At 39.8% G+C, this 22,988-nt stretch overlaps 1 protein-coding gene across 1 annotated transcript in view; it reads left to right on the top strand.

The window, feature by feature from the left end:
* Window positions 1-22,988, top strand: part of LOC117508169 (calsyntenin-2-like) — a 1,041,373-nt gene that overhangs the window by 999,777 nt on the left and 18,608 nt on the right. Inside the window, exons 13-15 of the mRNA XM_034167838.1 lie at window positions 19,884-20,054; window positions 21,656-21,801; window positions 22,252-22,375. Coding sequence (XP_034023729.1) covers window positions 19,884-20,054; window positions 21,656-21,801; window positions 22,252-22,375 — 441 coding nt within the window. The remainder of the gene's footprint in view (window positions 1-19,883; window positions 20,055-21,655; window positions 21,802-22,251; window positions 22,376-22,988) is intronic.

Raw genomic sequence — 22,988 nt, 5'->3', positions numbered from 1 at the left:
ATTTTCATACCAGTCACTATTCAGTGAGATCTCCTAACCTGTGGATGTGAGCATTGTTGTCATGGAAAAGGCTAATTCTGTTGTGTGGGCCGCCGAAGAGGAGGTACTGCTGGCTCACCACCACCGGATGGCGTCCTGCTTGGAGTGCGGGCTTCAAGCACAAGAGGGCGCCAGAACCACTGGGAGTGACAGCCGTCAATCATCCTCAACACCAGCTGTCACTCATCATCTCATCATCACCATCACCATAAAAGCCGGGCGGCGACTCCACCTCCTCGCCGAGAAATCTCTTACGATACAAGGTAATCTCTCTGCTGATTTATACGTCGAATAATAATCTGATCTGTTTTGCAGCTGTTTTTTCCTGGTGGTATTCCTTGACTGGATTTTCGGAGCTGCACGTGTGTATGATTGGAGGTGGAGGCTCTCCCTCCACAAGAATCAGTAATCAAGGTTGCTGGGTGTGAGGATTCACACTCACTACCTTCTGTTTTTTCTGCCAGCAGTACCAGGGCCGACAACGGAGGACAGAGACCACCTGGGGACTCGGGGCTTGGCGGCTTCGGTGTTCTTCAGGCCGTTGGTGGTAGAAGCGGTGTGGGTCCCGGCTCTTCGTTCATCTGAGGTCTCCTATCTTCGAGCCTGCCCGCAATCCTCTTGTGTGTGATTGGCAGTACCTTTGTTTATTTTACGTTGTGTTCTTGTGCAACATTAAATTGTTACTCCTTCCCTTATCCATTGTCCGTTCATTAGCGCCCCCTGTTGTGGGTCCGTGTTACGACACCTTCCCAACAAATTCCATCACATTATAAATGTTTTTTTCACAGTTTAAACATGACAACTAATAATAATTCTAGGAATGCGGCCAATGGATAACTCTGAACTGGCTATGAACAAGGGCTGGCCAGTTCTGACTATGCAGAGCAGGTGGCTCTGTGGCATAAGAATTAGACTAACAGCCTGCAGACTGGTGTTCAGTTCCAGGTATGTACTACCTGTGTCATTGGACAAGACACTTCATCTGTATGGTCCCAGTCCACCCAGCTGTAAATGGGTATTGGGCTTGGCTGTGGAAACCATGATCTGACTGGTGTCCTGTCCAGGGGAAATTTTAGTTTCTCATCTGCTTCATGCTTTGGAATCTGGACAGAAGCACTGACATCATTGGGCCTCAAGGCCTACTTTTTCTAGGCCACTTCTTCTTTTTGATTGGTGAGTTAACCTGCATTGGACTGGAGTTCCATACAGTGGAGACTCTCCAGTCTTCGTTGTCGTATTTTGCGCTTCACAATGTGCCACACATTTTCAATGGGCGACAGGTCTGGACTGCAGGCAGGCCAGTCTAGTACCTGCACTCTTTTACTACGAAGCCACGCTGTTGTAACACGTGCAGAATGTGGCTTGGCATTGTCTTGCTGAAATAAGCAGGGACGTCCCTGAAAAAGACGTTGCTTGGATGGCAGCATGTGTTGCTCCAAAACCTGGATGTACCTTTCAGCATGGATGGTGCCATCACAGATGTATAGGTTGCCCTTGCCATGGGCATTAACACACTCCCACACCATCACAGATGCTGGTTTTTTAACTTTGCGCTGGTAACAATCTGGATGGTCTTTTTCCTCTTTTGTCCAGAGGACACAACGTCCATGATTTCCAAAAATAATTTGAAATGTGGGATCATCAGACCACAGCACACTTTTCCACTTTGGATCTGTCCATTCCAAATAAGCTCGGGCCCAGAGAAGGTGGCTGCGTTTCTGGATGTTGTTGATGTATGGCTTTCACTTTGCATGGTAGAGTTTTAACGTGCACTTGTAGAAGTGTTCCTGAGCCCACGCGGTAAGATCCTTTACACAATGATATCGGTTTTTAATGCAGTGCCGCCTGAGGGATCAAAGATCACGGGCATTCAATGTTGGTTTTGGCCTTGCCGCTTACATGTAAGCAAAGCTTCTGGGGAAAACCTGGTCTTGTTAGGAGAGACGGCATCCATCCCACTTTGGATGGAGCAGCTCTCATTTCTAGAAATCTGGCCAATTTTCTTAAATCCTCCAAACCGTGACTATCCAGGGTTGGGACCAGGAAGCAGAGTTGTAGTCTTACAGACCTCTCTGCAGCTTCTCTCCCCCTGCCATCCCCTCATTACCCCATCCCCGTAGAGACGGTGCCTGCTCCCAGACCACCAATAACCAGCAAAAATCTATTTAAGCATAAAAATTCAAAAAGAAAAAATAATATAGCACCTTCAACTGCACCACAGACTAAAACAGTTAAATGTGGTCTATTAAACATTAGGTCTCTCTCTTCTAAGTCCCTGTTAGTAAATGATATAATAATTGATCAACATATTGATTTATTCTGCCTTACAGAAACCTGGTTACAGCAGGATGAATATGTTAGTTTAAATGAGTCAACACCCCCGAGTCACACTAACTGCCAGAACGCTCGTAGCACGGTCCGAGGCGGAGGATTAGCAGCAATCTTCCATTCCATCTTATTAATTAATCAAAAACCCAGAAAGAGCTTTAATTCATTTGAAAGCTTGACTCTTAGTCTTGTCCATCCAAATTGGAAGTCCCAAAAACCAGTTTTATTTGTTGTTATCTATCGTCCTCCTGGTCGTTACTGTGAGTTTCTCTGTGAATTTTCAAAACTTTTGTCTGACTTAGTGCTTAGCTCAGATAAGATAATTATAGTGGGCGATTTTAACATCCACACAGATGCTGAGAATGACAGCCTCAACACTGCATTTAATCTATTATTAGACTCAATTGGCTTCGCTCAAAATGTAAATGAGTCCACCCACCACTTTAATCATATCTTAGATCTTGTTCTGACTTATGGTATGGAAATTGAAGACTTAACAGTATTCCCTGAAAACTCCCTTCTGTCTGATCATTTCTTAATAACATTTACATTTACTCTGATGGACTACCCAGCAGTGGGGAATAAGTTTCATTACACTAGAAGTCTTTCAGAAAGCGCTGTAACTAGGTTTAAGGATATGTTTCCTTCTTTATGTTCCCTAATGCCATATACCAACACAGTGCAGAGTAGCTACCTAAACTCTGTAAGTGAGATAGAGTATCTCGTCAATAGTTTTACATCCTCATTGAAGACAACTTTGGATGCTGTAGCTTCTCTGAAAAAGAGAGCTTTAAATCAGAAGTGCCTGACTCCGTGGTATAACTCACAAACTCGCAGCTTAAAGCAGATAACCCATAAGTTGGAGAGGAAATGGCGTCTCAGTAATTTAGAAGATCTTCACTTAGTCTGGAAAAAGAGTCTGTTGCTCTATAAAAAAGCCCTCCGTAAAGCTAGGACATCTTACTACTCATCACTAATTGAAGAAAATAAGAACAACCCCAGGTTTCTTTTCAGCACTGTAGCCAGGCTGACAAAGAGTCAGAGCTCTATTGAGCCGAGTATTCCTTTAACTTTAACTAGTAATGACTTCATGACTTTCTTTGCTAATAAAATTTTAACTGTTAGAGAAAAAATTACTCATAACCATCCCAAAGACGTATCGTTATCTTTGGCTGCTTTCAGTGATGCCGGTATTTGGTTAGACTCTTTCTCTCAGATTGTTCTGTCTGAGTTATTTTCATTAGTTACTTCATCCAAACCATCAACATGTCTATTGGACCCCATTCCTACCAGGCTGCTCAAGGAAGCCCTACCATTATTTAATGCTTCGATCTTAAATATGATCAATCTATCTTTAGTTGGCTATGTACCACAGGCTTTTAAGGTGGCAGTAATTAAACCATTACTTAAAAAGCCATCACTTGACCCAGCTATCTTAGCTAATTATAGGCCAATCTCCAACCTTCCTTTTCTCTCAAAAATTCTTTAAAGAGTAGTTGTAAAACAGCTAACTGATCATCTGCAGAGGAATGGTCTATTTGAAGAGTTTCAGTCAGGTTTTAGAATTCATCATAGTACAGAAACAGCATTAGTGAAGGTTACAAATGATCTTCTTATGGCCTCAGACAGTGGACTCATCTCTGTGCTTGTTCTGTTAGACCTCAGTGCTGCTTTTGATACTGTTGACCATAAAATGTTATTACAGAGTTTAAAGCATGCCATAGGTATTAAAGGCACTGCGCTGCGGTGGTTTGAATCATATTTATCTAATAGATTACAATTTGTTCATGTAAATGGGGAATCTTCTTCACAGACTAAGGTTAATTATGGAGTTCCACAAGGTTCTGTGCTAGGACCAATTTTATTCACTTTATACATGCTTCCCTTAGGCAGTATTATTAGACAGCATTGCTTAAATTTTCATTGTTACGCAGATGATACCCAGCTTTATCTATCCATGAAGCCAGAGGACACACACCAATTAGCTAAACTGCAGGATTGTCTTACAGACATAAGGACATGGATGACCTCTAATTTCCTGCTTTTAAACTCAGATAAAACTAAAGTTATTGTACTTGGCCCCACAAATCTTAGAAACATGGTGTCTAACCAGATCCTTACTCTGGATGGCATTACCCTGACCTCTATTAATACTGTGAGAAATCTTGGAGTCATTTTTGATCAGGATATGTCATTCAAAGTGCATATTAAACAAATATGTAAGACTGCCTTTTTGCATTTATGCAATATCTCTAAAATTAGAAAGGTCTTGTCTCAGAGTGATGCTGAAAAACTAGTTCATGCATTTATTTCCTCTAGGCTGGACTATTGTAATTCATTATTATCAGGTCGTCCTAAACGTTCCCTGAAAAGCCTTCAGTTAATTCAAAATGCTGCAGCTAGAGTACTGACGGGGACTAGAAGGAGAGAGCATATCTCACCCATATTGGCCTCTCTTCATTGGCTTCCTGTTAATTCTACAATAGAATTTAAAATTGTTCTTCTTACTTATAAGGTTTTGAATAATCAGGTCCCTTCTTATCTTAGGGACCTCATAGTACCATATCACCCCAATAGAGCGCTTCGCTCTCAGACTGCAGGCTTACTTGTAGTTCCTAGGGTTTGTAAGAGTAGAATGGGAGGCAGAGCCTTCAGCTTTCAGGGTCCTCTCCTGTGGAACCAGCTCCCAATTCGGATCAGGGAGACAGACACCCTCTCTACTTTTAAGATTAGGCTTAAAACTTTCCTTTTTGCTAAAGCTTATAGTTAGGGCTGGATCAGGTAACCCTGAACCATCCCTTAGTTATGCTGCTATAGACTTAGACTGCTGGGGGTTCCCATAATGCACTGAGTGTTTCTTTCTCTTTTTGCTCTGTATGCACCACTCTGCATTTAATCATTAGTGATTGATCTCTGCTCCCCTCCACAGCATGTCTTTTTCCTGGTTCTCTCCCTCAGCCCCAACCAGTCCCAGCAGAAGACTGCCCCTCCCTGAGCCTGGTTCTGCTGGAGGTTTCTTCCTGTTAAAAGGGAGTTTTTCCTTCCCACTGTCGCCAAGTGCTTGCTCACAGGGGGTCGTTTTGACCTTTGGGGTTTTTACGTAATTATTGTATGGCCTTGCCTTACAATATAAAGCACCTTGGGGCAACTGTTTGTTGTGATTTGGCGCTATATAAATAAAATTGAATTGAATTGAATTGAATGTAGAAAGTTCCCCACATTCTCTGAATTTTCTGATTATATTATGGACTGTAGATGATGGAATACCTAAATCCCTTGCAATTGAATGTTCAGAAACATTGTTCTTAAACTGCTGGACTATTTTTTCATGCAGTTGTTGACAAAGTGGTGATCCTTACCTCATCTTTGCTTGTGGACGGCTGAGCCTTTTGGGGATGCTCCTTTTATACCCAATCATGAGTGTCCTCAGATCCCAAACACTTATCAAGTGTTGTTAGAAGGAAAGGTAATGTAACACAGTGGTAAACATACCACTGTCCCAACTTTTTTGAAATGTGTTGCAGGCAACCATTTCAAAATGAGCAAATATTTGCACAAAAACAATAAAGTTTATCAGTTTGAACATTAAATATCTTGTCTTTGTGGTGTGTTCAATTCAATACAGGTTGAAGAGGATTTGCAAATCATTGTATTCTGTTTTATTTACATTTTACACAACATCCCAACTTCATTGGAATTGGGGTTGTACATATAGATATATTGACTTCTTCTTCCTCTTCTTCTTCTTCTTCTTTTTCTTCTTCTTCTTGGCCAAGGAATTAACCTGCTTATTATCCTGTTCAGGGGGAGTTGTAGACTCATCCACTTCACGATATAGTATTTTAGAGGACTCAGATTAACTTTATGTTGAAGTTTCTTTTCATTTTTGTGTTTAATTGACCATTGTGATGCAGGACTTTGTCCTTTTTAAAGTAGCATCTTATCCACTTAAGTACAAGCAGCTCATTTCACTAGCAGTAGAAGCACAAAGCTGGTCAACTGTGATGCTGCATCAGCTTTGTACTTTGTACAGCAGGGCAGCATGAAGAATCTTTCCTGCTGTGTTCATCCATCTTGTATAGGTCCATTGGTATTTTTCTTTTCAGTGGTGAGTTCCCATACTATCTGTCTTTGGGCACCCACAGGTTCAATCCTGCTGAGTAAGACCTTAACCTACAAGACAACTACTGTATGTCGCCAGCCTTGACCGATAGCAAATGAGTGTGACATTTGTGTGACTAGAGTTCCACTCCACAGTTTGACCAGTGAGGCAGGGACAGCCTGGAGCAGGTCGGCCTGATGATCCTCTGCTTGCAGCCAATTAGAAGCAGATAAACACAGCCAGGGAGGCTTTGGCCCTCCTTTTTGCATATTGCAGTGGAGGGAGAATAGGAGAAAGTTTCATTGCTTTCAGACGTCAGTGAAGCTCTTTTTCCTGGTGAAATAGAAACTGCAGCTGGGGGAACAGATTAGCTGGAGGCCAAAGAAAGACAGAAATGGAAAGAAAGAGAGACAGAGCATCAGGGAGTGAGAGACACAATGAAGTTCCATAATGAGCTGATTTTCGGGTTTTCCCAAGGCTTTAAGGATTTAAGATAAATCACATATTTCTTTTTCAGCGCATGAAATACGTTTCTTTCGGACCCGTTAATCACCCTCAGTGCCCTCTTCTATGTGTTGTCTCTGTCATTCATTTGTCGTTCTAGTGAGCCATTTCAGAGAGCCTCATTTTTCCTCACCTCTCCCTCTCTATCCATCTCATCCCGCACTTTGGCTTCCTAACTTATTTTCACAACTTTGCTCAAAGACAAGGTCATCAGTTCTGCTGAATAAATGCTTACATTTGGACCCATTTTTATCCATTGTCAGAATTTGCTGCTTTGTTCTTTCATTTCCATTCCTCCAGTTTGCAGTGACATTACATCAATTTTTTTCTGCATTCACTCCCTCACCCAACATCTCTCCATCTCCCATCCTCCTCTTGGTTCTTTTTATGGGACCCAATATCTTTCATTCTACGCACGAATAGATCTGAGATCAGTGTTAGTTGCACAATCACACAAATGCTTCCAAGGACAGCATTGCAGCATGTGTGCTATACTTTTTTATTACCCGAGACCATCAAATATGGCCATCAGGTATTGCGAAGACTTTGCGTCCGTCTGTTCGTCTGTCGGTCCATCTGTCTGTCTGTGCTCAGCATAAGTCCAGTCCTATTACTGCCAGGGTCTTCAAATTCACAGGGAACATTCTTGGGAATAGTGTTTATAGTGTTTATTTCTCACTAGCTTTTTCTAAACTGAAAATGCTGTTTTTGTAACACCTCTAGAGTGATTTGCAAGACATTTCACGGACATTAGTGTGCACGCTAACTTCTGCTAACTCAAAGCTAACTTCTGGTCTTGTCAAATATGTGTAAATATTACATGTTTCTTATATATTATGTAAAAACTAAACTAAAACTAAATATGCTGTTTTTGTTACCTGATAACACCTCTGGAGTGATTTACAAGACATCTCACAGACGTCAGCGTGCATGTTAACTTCTGCTAACTGGAAGCTAACTTCCACTCTTATCAAAAGCTCATGTATGTGGACACACTTGCCTCCTGCAGATGCCGTTAAAACATAAGTAAAATATTCTTTATGATTGATTGTTTGATTGACTGAATTTATTATGGAACATCAATATAAAAGTGAACACGTGAAATTGTCACGTGTCAAAATAGAGGGGCTTAATCAAATATGTACAAATTGTACATAAGACAATGGGATCTTAATAATTAATGTAAATAACAATAGATGTATAATTAATTTACTGTGTGTGTGTGTGTGTGTGTGTATATATATATATATATACATATATATACAAATTAGAAAAAAGACAATGCATGTGCAGCCGAGGGTATGTTTATTATTTATTTCAAGGCAGCAATTTACCAACCCAGTCTCACAAGTCTTTTCGTGCCCCCTCACGAAATCACGATTTTCATGACAGGGTTTTTTTTTATCTTGCTATTAAAATCAAATCAAATCAATTTTATTTATATAGCGCCAAATCACAACAAACAGTTGCCCCAAGGCACTTTATATTGTAAGGCAAAAGCCATACAATAATTACAGAAAAGCCCCAACGGTCAAAATGACCCCCTATGAGCAAGCACTTGGCGACAGTGGGAAGGAAAACTCTCTTTTAACAGGAAGAAACCTCCAGCAGAACCAGGCTCAGGGAGGGGCAGTCTTCTGCTAGGACTGGTTGGGACTGAGAGAATCAGGAAAAAGACATGCTGTGGAAGAGAGCAGAGATCAAACACTAATGATTAAAAGCAGAGTGGTGCACACAGAGCAAAAAGAGGTGAATAAAAAGAAACACTGGGTGCGTCATGGGAAACCCTCCAGCAGTCTAAGTCTATAGCAGCATAACTAAGGGATGGTTCAGGGTCACCTGATCCAGCCCTAATTATAACCTTTTTCAAAAAGGAAAGTTTTAAGCCTAATCTTAAAAGTAGAGAGGGTGTCTGTCTCCCTAATCCGAATTGGAAGCTGGTTCCACAGGAGAGGAGCCTGAAAGCTAAAGGCTCTGCCTCCCATTCTACTCTTACAAACCCTAGGAACTACAAGTCTGAGAGCGAAGCGCTCTATTGGGGTGATATGGTACTAAGAGGTCCCTAAGATAAGATGGGACCTGATTATTCAAAACCTTATAAGCAAGAAAAAGAATTTTAAATTCTATTCTGGAATTAACAGGGAGCCAATGAAGAGAAGCCAATATGGGTGAAATATGCTCTCTCCTTCTAGTCCCTGTCAGCACTCTAGCTGCAGCATTTTGAATTAACTGATGGCTTTTCGGTGAACTTTTAGGACAACCTGATAATAATGAATTACAGTAGTCCAGCCTAGAAGAAATAAATGCATGAATTATCTTTTCAGCATCACACTGAGACAAGACCTTTCTAATTTTAGAGATATTGCGCAAATGCAAAAAAGCAGTCCTACATATTTGCTTAATATGCGCATTGAAGGACATATCAATCAATCAATCAATTTTTTTACATAGCGCCAAATCACAACAAACAGTTGCCCCAAGGCGCTTTATATTGTAAGGCAAGGCCATACAATAATTATGTAAAACCCCAACGGTCAAAACGACCCCCTGTGAGCAAGCACTTGGCTACAGTGGGAAGGAAAAACTCCCTTTTAACAGGAAGAAACCTCCAGCAGAACCAGGCTCAGGGAGGGGCAGTCTTCTGCTGGGACTGGTTGGGGCTGAGGGAGAGAACCAGGAAAAAGACATGCTGTGGAGGGGAGCAGAGATCGATCACTAATGATTAAATGCAGAGTGGTGCATACAGAGCAAAAAGAGAAAGACACAGTGCATCATGGGAACCCCCCAGCAGTCTACGTCTATAGCAGCATAACTAAGGGATGGTTCAGGGTCACCCGATCCAGCCCTAACTATAAGCTTTAGCAAAAAGGAAAGTTTTAAGCCTAATCTTAAAAGTAGAGAGGGTGTCTGTCTCCCTGATCTGAATTGGGAGCTGGTTCCACAGGAGAGGAGCCTGAAAGCTGAAGGCTCTGCCTCCCATTCTACTCTTACAAACCCTAGGAACTACAAGTAAGCCTGCAGTCTGAGAGCGAAGCGCTCTATTGGGGTGATATGGTACTACGAGGTCCCTAAGATAAGATGAGACCTGATTATTCAAAACCTTATAAGTAAGAAGAAGAATTTTAAATTCTATTCTAGAATTAACAGGAAGCCAATGAAGAGAGGCCAATATGGGTGAGATATGCTCTCTCCTTCTAGTCCACGTCAGTACTCTAGCTGCAGCATTTTGAATTAACTGAAGGCTTTTTAGGGAACTTTTAGGACAACCTGATAATAATGAATTACAATAGTCCAGCCTAGAGGAAATAAATGCATGAATTAGTTTTTCAGCATCACTCTGAGACAAGACCTTTCTGATTTTAGAGATATTGCGTAAATGCAAAAAAGCAGTCCTACATATTTGCTTAATATGCGCTTTGAATGACATATCCTGATCAAAAATGACTCCAAGATTTCTCACAGTATTACTAGAGGTCAGGGTAATGCCATCCAGAGTAAGGATCTGGTTAGACACCATGTTTCTAAGATTTGTGGGGCCAAGTACAATAACTTCTTTTTTAGAGGAGCTACAGCATCCAAAGTTGTCTTCATTGAGGATGTAAAACTATTGACGAGATACTCTATCTCACTTACAGAGTTTAGGTAGCTACTCTGCACTGTGTTGGTATATGGCATTAGAGAACATAAAGAAGGAATCATATCCTTAAACCTAGTTACAGCGCTTTCTGAAAGACTTCTAGTGTAATGAAACTTATTCCCCACTGCTGGGTAGTCCATCAGAGTAAATGTAAATGTTATTAAGAAATGATCAGACAGAAGGGAGTTTTCAGGGAATATCCTGATCAAAAATGACTCCAAGATTTCTCACAGTATTACTGGAGGTCAGGGTAATGCCATCCAGAGTAAGGATCTGGTTAGACACCATGTTTCTAAGATTTGTGGGGCCAAGTACAATAACTTCAGTTTTATCTGAATTTAAAAGCAGGAAATTAGAGGTCATCCATGTCTTTATGTCTGAAAGACATTCCTGCATTTTAACTAATTGGTGTGTGTCCTCTGGCTTCATGGATAGATAAAGCTGGGTATCATCTGCATAACAATGAAAATTTAAGCAATGCTTTCTAATAACACTGCCTAAGGGAAGCATGTATAAAATGAATAAAATTGGTCCAAGCACAGAACCTTGTGGAACTCCATAATTAACCTTAGTCTGTGAAGAAGACTCCCCATTTACATGAACAAATTGTAATCTATTAGATAAATATGATTCAAACCACTGCAGCGCAGTGCCTTTAATAGCTATGGCATGCTCTAATCTCTGTAATAAAATTTTATGGTCAACAGTATCAAAAGCTGCACTGAGGTCTAACAGGACAAGCACAGAGATGAGTCCACTGTCTGAGGCCATAAGATCATTTGTAACCTTCACTAATGCTGTTTCTGTACTATGATGAATTCTGAAACCTGACTGAAACTCTTCAAATAGTTCATTCCTCAGCAGATGATCAGTTAGCTGTTTTACAACTACCCTTTAAAGAATTTTTGAGAGAAAAGAAAGGTTAGAGATTGGCCTATAATTGGCTAAGACAGCTTAAAAGCCTGTGGTACATAGCCAACTAATAAAGATAGATTGATCATATTTAAGATCGAAGCATTAACTAATGGTAGGGCTTCCTTGAACAGGGTAGGAATGGGGTCTAATAGACATGTTGATGGTTTGGAGGAAGTAACTAATGAAAATAACTCAGACAGAACAGTCGGAGAGAAAGAGTCTAGCCAAATACCAGCATTACTGAAGGCAGCCGAACATAAAGATATGTCTTTGGGATGGTTATGAATCATTTTTTCTCTAATAGTTAAAATTATTTGCAAAGAAAGTAATGAAGTCATTACTAGTTAAAGTTAAAGGAATACTCGGCTCAATAGAGCTCTGACTCTTTGTCAGCCTGGCTACAGTGCTGAAAAGAAACCTGGGGTTGTTCTTATTTTCTTCAATTAGTGATGATTAGTAACATGTCCTAGCTTTACGGAGGGCTTTTTTATAGAGCAACAGACTCTTTTTCCAGGCTAAATGAAGATCTTCTAAATTAGTGAGACGCCAGTTCCTCTCTAGCTTACGGGTTATCTGCTTTAAGCTGCGAGTTTGTGGGTTATACCACGGAGTCAGGCACTTCTGATTTAAGGCTGTCTTTTTCAGAGGAGCTACAGCATCCAAAGTTGTGCTCAATGAGGATGTAAAGCTATTGATGAGATAATCTATCTCACTCACAGAGTTTAGGTAGCTACTCTGCACTGTTAGTATATGGCATTGGAGAACATAACAAAGAAGGAATCATATCCTTAAACCTAGTTACAGTGCTTTCAGAAAGACTTCTACTGTAATGAAACTTATTCCCTACTGCAGGGTAGTCCATTAAAGTAAATGTAAATGTTATTAAGAAATGATCAGACAACAGGGGGTTTTCAGGGAATACTGTTAAGTCTTCAATTTCTATGCCATATGTCAGAACAAGATCTAAAGTGCGGTTAAAATGGTGGGTGGGCTCATTTACATTTTGAGCGAAGCCAACTGAGTCTAATAATAGATTAAATGCAGTGTTGAGGCTGTCATTCTCAGCATCTATGTGGATGTTAAAATCACCCACTATAATTATCTTATCTGAGCTAAGCACTAAGTCAGACAAATGGTCTGAAAATTCACAGAGAAACTCACAGTAATGACCAGGTGGACGATAGATAATAACAAATAAAACTGGTTTTTGAGACTTCCAATTTGGATGGACAAGACTAAGAGTCAAGCTTTCAAATGAATTAAAGCTCTGTCTGGGTCTTTGATTAATTAATAAGCTGGAGTGGAAGATTTCTGCTTCGAGCATTCTGACAGTTAGTGTGTCTCGGGGGTGTTGACTCCCCCGAGTCAGCCACGGGTTAGTAATACCCCCAGGGTGTTACTAACCCTACCCCTCCCCTAACCCTAACCATAACCATTATCTAACCCTACCCCTTCCCCTAACCATAACCGTAGACCCCCCCACGGCCGTTTTAATTTCATGCACACCTCACGGAATGTATTAAAATAAATTCGTTCTCCCCTTACAAAAATGTTGCACTTTTTCGTGACATCATCACGAACCAGTAGATTAATGTGTATTTCGTGATGCAGAATAATGACATGCTGTGAGATATGGAAGCAATTTACACACCAGGGCAGCACACACAGAGAGAGTAAGCAGCTGTGACGCATTAGAAATGCAACATAAACAATCAGTCATTTTGGCAATCAATATAGAGAAAAGTATCGGTGATAGTGAACTGCTTAGTTATTAGCTGCAATTAAGTGAGAAAAACATGGTTTGTTGCTATGTCTAGAACATATTTCTTTATTATTTTGAAGGCATATAAAATAGTCTTCTACAAATAAAGAAGTACAAGAGAAAATATGTTTGTTGTAAGCTTTTTTACAAGAAGGAACATGTTAACTAAAATCCTCAAAGTACACCAAAAAGTTAAGTTGTCCACTGCACTTGACAAAGCATAAGAAAATATTTTGTTTCAATTTTATTTCAGTGAGATATTGTTTACTGAAAGTGGACATTGTAATCTGCAACAAAGCATTTTAGAACACGTGTTCATATTATCTGGCTGAAGTTATACTTTTACCAAACCTGTGTCCTTGGACAAGAAACTTCATCTGTGTTGTCTCAGTTGGATCAGCTCTAAATGAGTCCTGGCCTGAGGAAGTAATCTGGTTAGACTATTCAGGATATGTTCTGGATGTGTTCCATGTTGTTAGGTCTGTGCATGTATTTGTCTCTGTGCCTTTTACATGTGTGTGCTTGTGTTGCATGTTCCCGTGGTTTGTGGCTGAGTCTGGTGCGTGTGTGTGTGTGTGTGTGTGCGTGCGTGCCCCTAGTTTGTGTCTGAATCTTATGTGTGTGTTTGCATGTTCTTCCACTGTCTGTCTCTGTCGTGTCTATGCATGTGTGTGTGTCATCTGTGTGATCAGCCCACTGTCTGTGTGGTCCTTACATTTACCTGTTCCAAGTCCTTCTTTGTGTCTTTTGTGTTTTCACTCCTGTTGTGTCTTTATGTTTTCCCTGTTCTTGTGTTGTTATTCCCCGCTGTGTTTCTGCCATTGTTAGTTTAGTCCGCTCCTGGCACCTCCCATTTGCTGTCTGCCCTGTTTCTCTGTTTGTACTCTTTTGTATGTTGGCCTTGTCATGGATGTGTGGGATTGCTTGTTACCTGTATTATAACAGCACTCTTTGTCCCCTGGCTGCCTGCATCTTTGGGTTTCAGTTTGAGTCTGCCCAAAAACATTACAGGATGAGTCATAAAGCCTATATGGACAAGATTAATTTAGCAATGGGGGTGAGGTAAAGTAATTATTGCTTGAGTTCATGAATCATTTTTACGCACTCTTAATGTGCCATGTCAGTCATTTTTACTGAATTTGCTGTTTCGCAGACTCACACAAGAGGTCGCTTTCAGCAGAGTTCCAGTGTCGCAGACCAAACGTTCCCCTCTAAAAATCGCTCCGCCCTGCCTTCACTGCAAAACTGCACTCCAGTCATCATCTATTTCAGATATCCGAAGCTTTTGTACAACAATCATTTCCACATAAATTCAGCATTATTTCATAATTAAAGATGGAAGAAGCGATCAGAGCACCGCAGCTGCATGAGCTGTGAGCTGCTGCATGAGCTGTGAGCTGCTGCATTCACTGCGTGTCCATCAGTTCAAAACGTCACCGATTATTGCCCTGTTTCTGCTTAAAATGGTCTTGTTTCTGCTTAAAACTGACTTTAGAATGATTTAAGAGGTTTTACCTCGTCATCTGATGGTTAATCCATTAATCCATTTGATCGCTTTGGGTGAAGAGAGTCCATCTCAGATGAGCTGCTGTTGTCCGAAATGGCGCATGCACAGTGAAGGCACGGCGGATCAATTCTTAGGGGGGACTGTTCAGTCAGCGACACCGATTCAGGGCACAGTGTAAACAAACCTCGTGAAGTATGGACAGTAGTGAACACAGTTCCGATAATCCGATAACCGATAATTATCAAAGACAATGTTTTCATTATCGGATTATCTTTTCAGATAACTTTGAAAACCATTGTCAGACTAATTATCTTCTGATAAATTTTTGTCCGATAATTTTTAGACCGTTAACGTGGTAAACAAAGCTGAACAACTACAAACACTTATAAAATTTAAAATCAGTTGAGCACCTACCTATTAAATGTTTCGTAGCAGATGTGTAGTTCTCTCCTCTGCAAACAGATGAGAGCTGCTTCTAGAAGAAACCGCTCTATCCTCTGCAGGCAAAGGAGAACTGGCCACCAAAAAAAAAACCCTTGTTTCTTTTAACCCCATACTAATATGTGGGCAATATCACCCTAGTCATCCAGAGGCATACATTTTTAACTTATGGTTCAACTTTTAACCAAACTAATTTTGGACAAGTTATTTAAATTAACATCACGTCTGAAGTTTTATAAAGTAAAAATATCAGATATATGTTTTAGTTTTAAAGTAATGCGCTAATTTTTAAGGTTTTATTGTGGACGTGTCCAGGTGCAGTATGGGTATCTCAGTATGTTCACAACATGAGAAATGCATTTGAGACACTCTGATAAAGCTCCATGGACAACAGCATTAAACTCTAGTGCCTAAAACTCTTGTGAATATATTCTCTGGTTTTATAGACGTTGTTATTGTGTTTGCATTTATTAAATTCCACGCATCTTAAATGTAGCAGACACAGATTATCTGGAATTTTGTTTTGGCAAGTTTTCAAGGTCTCTACTGCCATCTACTGACCAGTAGTGTTCATCGCAGTATTTGCCCTGAAGCTGGGCTGATATTTTCAATCACTGTACTCGGTTCCAGCTCAAACTGTACTACAGAACCGCAGGGTGTAAAAGTTCCGAGCGCCCGATTTATGTTCTCACATACATTGTACATTCAAAAACCACACGTCAGACTCGTGTTTCCAGAAGCAAAACATAAACAGAAGCTTTTTTTCAAACTTAATTTACAAAAACTCTCGATGGGAGACATCAAAGTTAAAAAAAATAAATAAATAAAATAAAACATTACAAGACAGGTCTGCGGTGTTTGCACAGGCACAGTGCGAGAGGTTGGAGGCTTGTAGCGCTTCAGCAGCGGGATACCCTCACGACGGCCGACCAGAATATCAAACAGGTTTAATTTTCATCTGACCATACGATTGCCAATCAGGAGATGGTCGTGAGATGTTAAATGCAGCTCGTTACTCCATGTATACTAAACAATGCAGGATGTGCGATTAACCTGAAACTCGGTGCGATCCAAAAAATTCTCGCATGAATGAAAAATCAGCTGACAAAGGGCCAAAACTCACACTGGCACCAGTAGATCATGGCAGTGTTCCATTTCTTTTGACACCGGTTATATCAGACGGTTATCTAATTACAACTATGAAAAATGGCATATTTTACAAAACCACATTTATCTGTAAACACCAACACATGACACACCTCACATCAACGTGTTAGTTTACATAGAATGAATGAGTCAACCAATCAGTGTTAGTGGAGGCACATTTTACCCAGAATGCCATCTGTCTGTGTTTGTTACAAAACTTCAGAATTAGTGCATTATTCAACATTAAAAGATATATGTTATATCTTAACTTTGCACAAATGACATAATTGACATTAATGGAGTTATTCTATCAGTATTCATTTTATTTACACCAAACCATAAGTCAACATTGCTTTATTTTCCAAGACCTCCATCTGACGGCAGCATTGTGATTGAGCAGAGAGTTGAGCTTCGTAGCTCCTCTTAGCTGTATTTGTGCTGGAAGCCATGTAGTAAACTGGAGCTTCCAGCAGGGGGCAGGATGCTCAAAGACAGAAGTGCTGACTCATTGTTTGGGTCTGCCATTGCTTTTGATGCTTCCAGAAGCGATCATGGTGTTAAAACTCAAAATCAGCTTCTTAGTAGTTGCAAGTGTACTGTAGACAATACTGGAATTTATCGGTTATCTGTAACTTCCGATACATTTTTGGGTGGTTTATTGTTTTATGTTTAACAAAGATAACTTTTCAGTTATCTAATTATCTGTTATTGAAGTTAATGTTTTGGTTATCTGTGCCCACCACTGAGTATGGACAATAAGACAACATCGGGGCACGGCAGAAGTCCATCACAGGTGTAACACCTCCTCTAGATAACCCGCTCAACTTGGGAGAATGTATCATCATCATAATTGCCCGTTAACTCACTGGATCAATGCCATCCACATCCTAGCTAGTCATTGTTTACATGCGCTAACCCTAACTCCACACAGAAAGGCCACAGGTGGGAATCAAACCCATGACCCTCTCGCTGTGAGGCAACAGTGCTAACCAATAAGCCACCGTGCTGTAATTCTGTAATTAGTTATTTTAAAATTTGGTTTATGCGCCGTAAATTATTTATGTGACCGCCTTCCTCCACACTTTTCTTTGAATGACAATATTCATATTGATTTGATTTTTTTTTTTACTCACTCCTGCAACACATTAACTGTTTACTTTTGTTTGATGAGCTCATGAATGAATGAAAATAAAACCAAAGAGTATTTCAAAGAACTCCCACAATATATTCAAATTTGATATCTTGTCTTCCATTGTTTTTTTTGCTCTCCTTTTTTCATCTTCTGCCTGTCACCGCCTCCCTCCAGAGACACCTCCTGTCTCCCCAAACACACAGTCTGTGGGGAAGCTGTTAAATGGCCATTGCGGTTTCCCTCCTGAGGGAGCGTACAGAGAGGACACAGTGAGAGGCGAAGGCTCGTGCTTAGCGGAATGTCAAGGACCCACAGCGTCATGAGGCGTCACGCATGGAAGCTGTCTGAGAAGACCGCTTAGCATAGATGCTCATGACTCATCAGCGTTTGGAATAATTTGTGTAGGAGTAGATTTTTCTCTATGCTTTCTCAAAGCATTTTGATTTTTTTTCCTCTAGAAATGTATTGATATGATTGAAAAACGTCACATGCAGCTTTGAGACTCTAACATGTAACTGCTCGTTCCCGCTGGATGTTTGATGGGTCGTGTATTTACATATTTAGTTTGACTCAAATAAGATCAAAGGCACAAAAAAAGTTCCTAAAAGAGTCTTTGCCTTCTAAGTGTGTTCAGAGCAAGAATATAATCCTAAACAAGAAGAGGAACTCGAAGAGTGTAACACCAACAACTTGTATGTTTGTATAATTTTCAGTTCATAAAAATGAGAGTTCTGAAAGTTGTTAGCCTGCACTAGCAAACAGCAAACAATGGGAGCAACTACAAATTCTTCTTATTTTTCTTTAAACTTCTGGTCACATAGAAAAAAGTGAAAGACTGAGTTTGTATGTCGTTTTTGAGCTACTATAATAATATGGAGCTGTAACATGGCTGTCTGCATAAGGGGGCCCCCTCCCATGTAGATATGAAGGCCTCCGGCTAAGCTTGCACTGCAAAAAGTGATATCTAAGAAAGTAAAAAAATAAAAATAAAAAAAAATACTTGTTTAAAGAAACTTTGACTTAATTTTTGTCTAAATAGAAAAAATAATTTTGCCAAGCATTTTTTTTACATAAGAAATAATGTCTTATTTTGGGAAAATGTATCTCACTTTTTCTTAGGAAGTTTTTCCAGCTAATATCAAGTTGTATTTAACCAGTAACAAGGAAAGGCAATGGATTTCAAATCATCCGAGCAAAGGAACAAGATTGTTTGCCTTATTTTAAGACAGAGGCTAATCTTAAAATAAGAATTCTGTCTAGTTTTAAGGCACATTGTGATTATTTAGTGCCTAGACATTTTGCTAGTTTTGAGAATTGTAACCAAGTAAATTTTTCTGACCTCATTGGCAGATTTTCTTTGCATAATACAAGACAGTTTGGCTAGATTTCAAATTATTTGGCTTATTTTGAGATTGAAAGTTTTTGCAGTGTATGAAAACACATCCATATATTGTATGTACTCATAAACACTACACACAGTAATGTTCTTCCATATTGGCACCAAACTGTTTGAGTTTAAGTTATAACCTTGAGTTTGGAATTTAAGTTCATGTGACCAAAAAAATAGTGATATATATGACTTCATATTGGTGTTTAATGTTAACAATAAGCAGGTATGGAACATGGATAGATGGATGAGCTTTGATTTGTTTAAGGCGAACTATTACTTGCCAGGCACTCGCCTGTGCACGTGGCTCCTGGTCTTCCAGTGCTGCACACAGAGTGTGAAATGTGCAGGTTCCAAATCTAAGAGTTGCAGTGGGCTTAAGTGAATCACAGTAATTAGATTTTGCCTTTTTAACAGCATGTTTGGCATTGCCCTTTTCCACCTAGAAATTCCATCTTTGGGGATTTGCCGCTTTCACCACATTCCAGATTAACTTTTCCAATGTCAGGGTTTTCATTAGCCTTTTGTGGTTATTGTAGTACCCTGGCCAAATAAGACCTGCCATACTTCAATCTAATGAGCAATCCTCTACTTGGACCATTGCCTAGGATCCATGAGAAGAAAATTGGGTTGAATAAAATATTTGGGTCAATATTTGGAAGTTCCTGTGAGCCAATTGATCTGATTTTTCTCTAAATTAAATTACCTTTTCTTTGGCTGACCCATATTTGGTCCATATCAGATCAGAACTCTTAAAGCGTATTGTGCTCACATACGGGCAGACACACAGATCAACAAGGACCAAAAAACAATACCGCCACATGTGCTAGTGCAGGTGGGTGTAATCATGACTGCAGTACTTTCTTGAGCATAAAAATAACAAAATGCCATGAGGACAAATTGTTGTTTACTTGTTTGTTCTTAAGTGGTGTGACCATTAGAGAATATGAATCACAACAACGTGCATATGTGTGTTTGTGTAGCGCATCGTCCTGGGGTGTTAGAGGAGATCATTCATAACTTGGACTATTGTGATGTCCTGGTGTTGGGGGAGGAGCTGAGGCCAGAGGAAGAGTCTCTCCAACTGCAGCGCAGCGTTCTGGTGGGAAAACACCTTGATGCTACCAACTCCACCTCCGGCATGTCCATATATGGTAGGTTACTATAGTAACAATGCCACCGCTTCATCTGGTGTGTTTTAGCTGGCTGTTTACAGTAACAAGAAGGTTAAATTGAAGTTGTATCAGTGCATTAAATTATGAAAATGATAATCACTCTAAACACGACTGCAGTGTAACGATGCTTCATGAAGCTGAAAAAAGATTAGAACCAAATCACATGAACATCTTTAAGAAAAATATGTCACGTTGAAGACATCACACTGGAATTAGTCTCCTTTATGCACATCTTCAATGATGTGCTACCACTAAGTGATGTTGTATAGAATTCCCCAAGCAGTTTCAGAGGAAGTTGCACTTACATGACTTGAAATTGGGTGGGTGCAGCACACAACGTGTACGTGAACATGGTCAAAAAAATTTGTAGCAAGGATATGGTTGAATCAGGACGCAGTAAAAACTTAAGATGATGTAGTAACAACTGCATTTGTATATTAATGACACTTGAACCTGGTAGGAGCTTCATTGACGTAATTAATGTGTGACACAGACAGGCTTTCCCGGCAGCAGTCTGTGGGTTGCATGTAAAATGTGCCATTCGCTGTCCATGGTGCTGAAACACAGAAAAAACAATAATAAGCTCCTCCATTTCCTCTTACAAATTTAGGCTTGCTTCAAACATGCACCCACCCGCACATACGCATGCCCACCCTTACATTCACATTAAATATATTTGAGTGCCCAGGCACATTAGGCAGGACAGCTGTTTTTCTGACTGTAGTTTAATGTTTAAGCTACATGTGGACACAAGAAAACTTGCGGAATGAATGAAAACGTGTCGCCTATTGTGCACTGATGAGGAACAGGATGGATACATTTATGAATATGGTACGTGCATAGTTTCATGTGACTGTCGTAAGAACATTGTAAGAATTAACTGGACGTGGTACCCACATACCCATTTGCATGATAAGAAATTAATGGGAATATGTTAGACACTGGGAGAACATGTCAGAGACATAACCAGGACAAAGTGAGGACTTGAAAATGGCACCTTTTTTTTTTTACCATGTCCTGCTGTGTTTCTCAAAATTTTTGGTGTTTGTGTGTAATTGGGCCTTTGTAGACAGACTGACAAATGGACTGACAGGGTGATTTGAGTGTACCTCCCAAACCTTTTTTTGTTTGTTTGTTTTTTGTTTTGTTTTGGTTGTTTTTTTTGGGGGGGGGGTGGGGTATACAAAAACTACTCACCTGTCAGTCTGAGATGTTAGTTAAAGGCCAAACAACTTCACAGTAAAATCACCAGTGTTAAATGAATACTGACATTGAACATATGGTCCCACTCTGACCAGAGTAGGACCATATGTACACTGGCAATGTTCATTTAACACTGTCAGTGTTAGTTTTACACTGGTGATTTTACTGTGTGTAAGTGGGCAGGCAACATGAATGTCATCAACATGACTGACACAAATTGGACTGGAAGATATCCTGAAAACAGTTTTTATAAGTTTTCTACACACTGCTAAGAAATGTTGAATTTGGACCCTGTACAGTATAAATAACTTATTGTAACTGACAAAATTCATCTAAACAGTTAATACATCTCTGCTGGCTTCTGCGCCTCCCAACAGGTGTGGACTCCATGTCCAACTATGAGCAAGTGATCCGACAGGTCCGCTACTACATCTGGCAACCTGGACAGTTGACAGAGAGAAGGTTTCATCTCACCTGTTCAGAACTCAATGGACGTTACACCAGCAATGAGTTCAACTTAGAGGTCAGTGACCAATCAACAGCGTTTAATATTATTTACATATATTTGAATACAGTCTTACAGTCTTAGTTGAAACATGGACTTTAGTAGATCGGTAAGATGTTTTTCTTCCCATTTTCTGCTCTGTCCACTGACTATACTGTAAGTGCTCAGTTAAATAAAAAACAAACAAAAATAAACCCTGTTTATATTGAGAAACACTGTTTCTACTTTTGTACCATACATGGTACATCATTTTGGATCTCAGTATAGCAAATATCAACCAATAATTGTGTTTTTTAATGATTATACGTCATCAGAGGCCAATCTGCTTTCAACAACAAAATAAAAACAATGTCTTCAACCAGCAAAGTTTATAATTGACTGACACCTTGTTCCACTGAACAGGTGTGAAATACCATGACTGAACCTATAACAGGTTAATCACATTTTTCTTTATCTGTCTCAACCCAGATCAGCATCCTCCACAGTTCAGAGGCCAGGCAGCATGTCAGTCATATGGTAGCCCCGCTTCTGTACATGCAGAAAGTTCACCATCCGTCCATGATGCAAGACCTGTACCCCAACCACAGCTCAGGTAAATAATGCTGGTTTGGATTTTTTTTTTTTTTTTTTAGTTGACTCAATTGAAACAAGTACTTAGATTTTTGTGTCTTTCAATTTTGTAGATTTCCCACGTGTTTATCCATGTTGCACTATATGGGCAGCGTTGTCAGGACTGCAGCAATAAAAGTAGAAGTGGCTAAACATCAATATAAACTTAAGGTTTTAGATCAACCTCCAAAACCATCAGTTAGTGTCAGCTAACATTTTTTCTGCAGTATGCACAAATAAAAAACAAAACAAATGTTCCACTTTAAAAGGGTCATTTTATGCAAAAACAGTTGTTAGCTTTACCATTAAATATAGAGTTTTTTCAAATTCAGATGACCTCAAAGTGCCACATCTACATATATGTCACATTTATTTTTGAAATGTGGTGCTACTACTTAATGTAACAACAAGCAAACTAAATTTAATCAGTGCATTATTTATTTATAACACAAACACCACATTACATAGCAGAAGCTAACGAGATAATTAATATTATTGTATGAGGCACAAAGAACTTAAGAGTAAACTGCTTCAGATGAAATTATCAAACCAGAGCTAAGCACGTGCACATTTATTTCACTAAAGGTAAATTAATT

Source organism: Thalassophryne amazonica, chromosome 4 (assembly GCF_902500255.1).
Source record: "Thalassophryne amazonica chromosome 4, fThaAma1.1, whole genome shotgun sequence".
Classification (NCBI taxonomy): domain Eukaryota; kingdom Metazoa; phylum Chordata; class Actinopteri; order Batrachoidiformes; family Batrachoididae; genus Thalassophryne; species Thalassophryne amazonica.
The sequence above is the reverse complement of the archived record's forward strand: the minus strand, read 5'-3'. Positions and strand labels throughout refer to the sequence as shown.